This window comes from Chiloscyllium plagiosum, unplaced genomic scaffold (assembly GCF_037043375.1).
Source record: "Chiloscyllium plagiosum isolate Xiang-an unplaced genomic scaffold, Cpla_swu_hap1 HiC_scaffold_4, whole genome shotgun sequence".
Lineage (NCBI taxonomy): Eukaryota > Metazoa > Chordata > Chondrichthyes > Orectolobiformes > Hemiscylliidae > Chiloscyllium > Chiloscyllium plagiosum.
Window position 1 is genome coordinate 68,763,762 of NW_028270142.1, and position 6,072 is coordinate 68,769,833.

The 6,072-nt window shown below is 43.9% G+C and overlaps 1 protein-coding gene across 1 annotated transcript in view; it reads left to right on the plus strand.

Moving 5' to 3' along the window:
* LOC122549570 (brain and acute leukemia cytoplasmic protein-like) overlaps positions 1-5,852 on the plus strand; it is a 50,291-nt gene extending 44,439 nt beyond the window's left edge. Inside the window, exon 3 of the mRNA XM_043689413.2 lies at positions 3,744-5,852. Coding sequence (XP_043545348.1) covers positions 3,744-3,857 — 114 coding nt within the window. The 3' untranslated portion in view covers positions 3,858-5,852. The remainder of the gene's footprint in view (positions 1-3,743) is intronic.
* The last annotated feature ends 220 nt before the right edge of the window (positions 5,853-6,072 follow it).

Consider the following 6,072-nt stretch of genomic DNA (forward strand, 5'->3'; position numbering starts at 1 on the left):
AGGGGATTCCAATTCCTTATTAAACCACGGCTCCCTCACACGACCCTTTCCTCCCTGCCTGACAGGTACATACTTATCAAGGACACTCAATAGTTGCTCCTTGAACAAGCTCCACATATCAATTGTGCCCATGCCTTGAAGCCTACTTTTCCAAGCCACGCATCCTAGGTCGTGCCTCACCGCATCATAATTTCCCTGCCCCCAGCTATAACTCTTGCCCTGCAGTGCACACTTATCCCTCTCCATCACTAGAGTAAAAGTCACTGAATTGTGGTCACTGTCCCCAAAGTGCTCACCTACCTCCAATTCTAACACCTGGCCTGGTTCGTTACCCAGAACCAAATCCAGTATGGCCTCACCTCTTGTTGGCCTGTCTACATATTGTGTCAGGAAACCCTCCTGCACACATTGGACAAACACCGACCCATCTAACGAACTTGAGCTATAGCTTTCCCAGTCAATATCTGGAAAGTTAAAGTCCCCCATAACAACCACCCTATTACTTTCACTCTTCTCCTGAATCATCCTCGCAATCCTTTCTTCTACATCTCTAGGACTATTAGGAGGCCTGTAGAAAACTCCTAACAGGGTGACCTCACCTTTCCTATTCCCAACCTCAGCCCAAACTACCTCAGATGGAGAGTCTTCATTCATCGTCCTTTCCACCGCTGTAATACTATCTTTGACAAGCAATGCCACACCTCCTCCTCTTTTGCCCCCACCTCTGCCCCTTCTAAAACATTTAAATCCTGGAACCTGCAACAGCCAATCCTGTCCCTGTTCTACCCATGTCTCCGTAATAGCCACAACATCGAAATCCCAGGTACCAACCTACGCTGCAAGTTCACCTACCTTATTTCATATACTTCTTGCATTGAAGTACACACACTTCAAGCCACTTTCCTTTTTACAGGCACCCTCCTTTGAGATTGATGCCATGTTCCTAACCTCCCTACACTCTGGGTCCTGCACCCTAAAGCTACAGTCTCGGTTCCCATGCCCCTGCAGAGTTAGTTTAAACCCCCTCCCAGAGTACGAGCAAACCTCCCCCCAAGGATACTGGTGCCCCTCAGGTTCAGGTGTAGACCATCCTGTTTATAGAGGTCCCACCTTCCCCAGAAAGAACCTCAGTTATCCAGATACCGGAATCCCTCCCTCCTGCACCATCCCTGTAGCCACGCATTTAACTGTTCTCTCTCCTCGACTCTCTATCACGTGGCACCGGTAACAAACCAGAAACAGCAACTCTGTTTGTTCTAACTCTGAGCTTCCAACCTAGCTCCCTGAAAGCCTGCCTAACATCCTCAGCCCTCCTCCTACCTATGTCGTTGGTGCCAATGTGGACCACGACTTCGAGCTGCTCCCCCTCCCCCTTAAGGACCCGGAAAACACGATCAGAGACATCACGTACCCTTGCACCTGGGAGGCAACATACCAAACGTGAGTCTCTCTCGCCCCCACAGAACCGCCTGTCTGTGCCCCGAACTATCGAGTCCCCAATAACTATTGCTCTGCTCTTCTCCACCCTTCCCTTCTGAGTAATGGGGACAGGTTCCGTGACAGAGGCCTGAACCCCATTGCTTACCCCTGGTAAGTCCCCCCCCCCACAAGTATCCAAAACGATATACTTGTTCTTGAGGGGAACGGCCGCAGGGGGTCCCTGCACTGGCTGCTTCCTCCCAGACCCCCTCACTGTCACCCATCTATCTGCCATCTTTGGAGTTACTACTTCCCTAAAGCTCCGATCTATGACCCCCTCTGCCTCCCGAATGATCCTAAGTTCATCCAACTCCAGCTCCAGTTCCCTAACACGGTCTTGGAGGAGCTGGAGATGGGTGCACTTCCTGCAAGTGTAATCAGCAGGGATGACCATGGCATCCCTCACCTCAAACATGTTGCAAGAGGAACATTGCACTGCCTTCACTGCCATCCCTCTAAAAGTAACCTTTTAAAAAAAAACTAGGTCTAAAGAATAGAACAAGCAAAATGCAGCACTTACCTACTTACCACAACGGATCTTATTATTAGGTTAGAGGAGGAGGGAGGGTGGGAGACACTACCTCTGTAGTGTCTCGGGTTCCTCTCCTGCGCACTTTTATAGGAAAAACAACCTATCCAGGTAAGCTTGCGCTACACCAGCTTCCGGCTGCCCCTCTGGTTGTCGTCACTTCCCCCTGCTGCTCCCGCTCTGTCTGTGAAGAAAAAAAAACACCGCTGCCCGCTACCGGTAAGTAATTTTAAAACAAACTGTCTCACCTTAGCTGTAGCCTTCCGGGTTCGTTTAAACTCAGCTGCTGCTCTCACTCAAAATGAATGCAAATGTTTCTGTTACAAAACTATTTGTAAACAAGAGCCGCTAAGGTAACAATGTGGAAAAGAACCCCACTGTCATAGGCAAAGTTTCAGGTTAAAAACAGCCTGAAGAGATATATTAAATATATATTTTGCCAAAATATGCTGCGACTTGACTGTAATCTAGTTCTGGGAATGGGTTGATGATTTGAAGCAGGGACTTGCTATCTTGAGTTGCCAATGTCAACGTAGCTCAACTGAGGTATCATTGTGGTCAAAAAGTTAAAGGAACTGGTCAACCTACTGTATCGCTTCTGTTCCATTACTGTAGTTACTGAGATTTGCTTCTGGGCCAGAAAGGAACCTCTTTATTCCATGTAAATTGGTATCGTGGGGTGGAACATTTCCAGGGCTGGAATATATGCAAGCAGAAGACATGGGAACAAGGAGTTGGTCATTCAGTCCCTCGACCCTGTTTCATCATTCAATTTGACAATGGCTGATTTGTGGCCAAACTTCATATACTGCATTTGGTCCATATCCCTCACTAGCTCTGCTTAACAAAGATTAATCGATTTCAGATTTATAATTAAAACAGATCCTGCATTCAGTTGTGGAAGAGAATTCCAAACATCTTCCACCTATTGTAGATGACAGTAATTCAGATAATGTGGTCCATTGAATCATGGAACAGAATCCTAGAATCCCTACAGGGTGGAAACAAGCCATTTGGCTCATTGAGTCCACACTGACCCTCCAAAGAGCATCCTACACAGACCCAGCTCCTTCCCCATTCTTGCATTTCCCACAGTTAATCTTCCTAACCTGCACATCCCTGGACACTATGGACAATTTAGCATGGCCAATGTACCTAACCTGTACATCTTTGGACTGTGGGAGAACACCTGAGCACCTGGAGGAAACCCATGCAGGTGCAGAGAGAATGTGCAAACTCTACACAATCGTCCAGGTGGAACTACCATGCTACCCCCAGCAAATTACTTCTCTTTTAGGAATTTCTCCCATGGATTCAACCTCCTTGCTAGCTGGAGCCACTTTCTAGGTGCCCAGTATTCTGCTAGGAGTCAATTATTTGTAGTCAGAAGCTCATGAAGAGTAATACCGTCCTCAAAATGCTGAGACATCCCACTGGCAGGAACAAGCTGGTAGTGCAGCCACTCCTTACTTCTTCCACATCTGCTCCTATGCACTAACTATTGGTTATCAAGCTGTAACAATTTTTCAGACACATCACCTCTAGTCACCTGTTCTCAGATATTCAATTTTCCACCATGAACTTTACCTGCATACATGTCAAGCCTATAATGGGATCAGACAGATACTTAACTTGTTGACATGTGGCAATCATTTTGCTGTGCATCTTAGTTCTGTATTGTAATATGATGTCTCTGATTGTTCTTATATTTAATAACTTGTTTCTGCTCACTTAGAAGAAAAAATGGGATTCCAACAAGATGCCAGCAAAAGAAGTCAGTATTCGTATCACAAAAAGTATCTGTTCGGTTGAGTCAGATGAAAAAAAAATGGAGAACTGCATGAAATAAAGGAAAACAATTAACCCAGGAGCTTATGGGGCACAGAGATCAATACTGTGCTCTCTACAATAGATCCATTGCCTCAGAAAAAGACTAGCAACAATGAAACACTGAAAAATACCTACTAAGTTGAGTGGAAAATAATTATTTCTTTGTGCCTTGAGAATCAACATTTGAAGATTTGTGGAAAAATTTGATCATGTCGATCTTCTTAAAATATTTTTTCAGAAAGCAAATGTAATCAATGTGCCAAAATGTATCATTGATTTTAGCTGAAATTTTAAGTGTACACAAGATCTAAGTAACTTGAATTATGCACGTTGGTTTTTCTGATAAATCTGTTGGTCTTTTCTGCAGATGGAACCAAACAGACAATTATACACTAATTAAAAGACCTCTTCAGTTCTCATTGAGCTATGTAAGCTGGTTTCAAACCTCTTTAAAAAAGCTTTTGATCCTCTCTCAATGTTTCTGTCCTGTCCAGGTTTTTGTCATGAAGGTTTGGCAGATTAAGTGTATTCCACGTGAATTCCCTCGGTATTGTTTTAAATTGCCTAAAATAAATTCTTAATACACTCACTCTTCATTTCCAATTCCTTTTCCCCTGTGCAATGTTCTATTTGTTTGTGCCACAAAATGTATTTTATGGTGAATTACCCATCTGTATTTTTGTCTCTTTCACCCTGGCAGTTACCACTTACAGCATCTGAGTGGGATTAAAGAGTCTTATCGTGGCCAGTATAAATGCTGCAGAGTAAGATATAGATTTAATTCTAACTCTCCAAATCAGAGCAATTTGCTGTCACCCACTATTCCAGAGGATCAGCCATTTGAGGGGATGGGTTTCCAGTGACACAGTGGGTAATGTTCTGCCTCTGAGCTAGATGCTCCGAATTCAAGTCTACTTTCAAGACTTGATGGCCTCAGAAGGTGTGTCCACAATGCAACCAAACATGATGGTTATCATGAGTACCAGTTCGTAAGTCCTTCCCATACATGCCAATGGTAGACAGTAAAGGTTGGCAACATTCCCAGTCAGCAACATGATAGTAAAAGAATTGGAGCCTCCATCGTCACTAGAAGTAGCATTGAGATGCACTCACAATGCTAAGGCATATAATGTGATGTGCTGAAAAATGGGATTAGAATAGTTAGATGGTTGTTTTTGCACAGCATGGACATGATGGACTGAAAAGCCTTTCTCTGCACTGTAGATCTCTCTGAATCTATGATTCTCAGCCCATTTGATACACATGACTGAGCCACCACATAACAATAGGCAATTGAAAAGTGAACTGAAGTCAGTTCTGACTTCAGACACTTCATACACATATGCAATCATACAATTTGCAGTATAGAGGTAATCAGTTGACCGATCATGTCTGTACCAACTCCCAACAGAGCTATCCAGCTAGTCACATTCTCCAGCCCTACCTTCATGGTCCTCTAAATTCATCACTTTCTAATATATATCTCGCTCTCTTTTAAAACCTCCAATGGAATTCGCTTTCATCACACTCCCAGGCAATGCATTCTTTATCTTAACAACTCTCTGAATAAAGATGTTTCTCCTCATCTCACTCCTAGCTCCATTGCTAACAATCCAAAAATTGTGACCCATAGTTATTAACACACTCACTAGTGAAAGCAGAATATCCTTCTTTAATTTTGAGCACCTCATTCAGGTCACCACTTCATTGTATCTGCTCTAAGGAGAATAAGCCCAATTTTTCTAATATATCTAACATATTATATCTAAAATCCCTCATTCCTGGTTCCATTCTAGTAAATCTCCTTTGCACTCTTTCCAGAGCTTTAACATCCTTCCTTAAATAAGCTGCTCAAAACTAATCACAAAACTCCAAATGTGAACTGATCAATGATTTGTAAAGATGTAGCATCACTTCCTTGCTTTTACACTCATGCCTTTACCTATAAACAATTAGGAGAATGTGAGGACTGCAGATGCTGGAGATCAGAGACAATGAGCGTGGTGCTGGAAAAGCTCAGCCAGTCAGGCAGCATCCGAGGAGCAGGAGAGTCGACGTTTCGAGCATAAGCCCTTCATCAGGAATGAGGGAAGAAAGTGAGGACAGCAGAAGTTGGAGATCAGAGGTGATGAGTGTGGTGCCGGTCAGGCAGCATCCAAGGAGCAGGAGAGTCGACGTTTCAGGCCTAAGCCCTTCCTCATTCCTGATGAAGAGCTTATGCCCAAAACATCAAC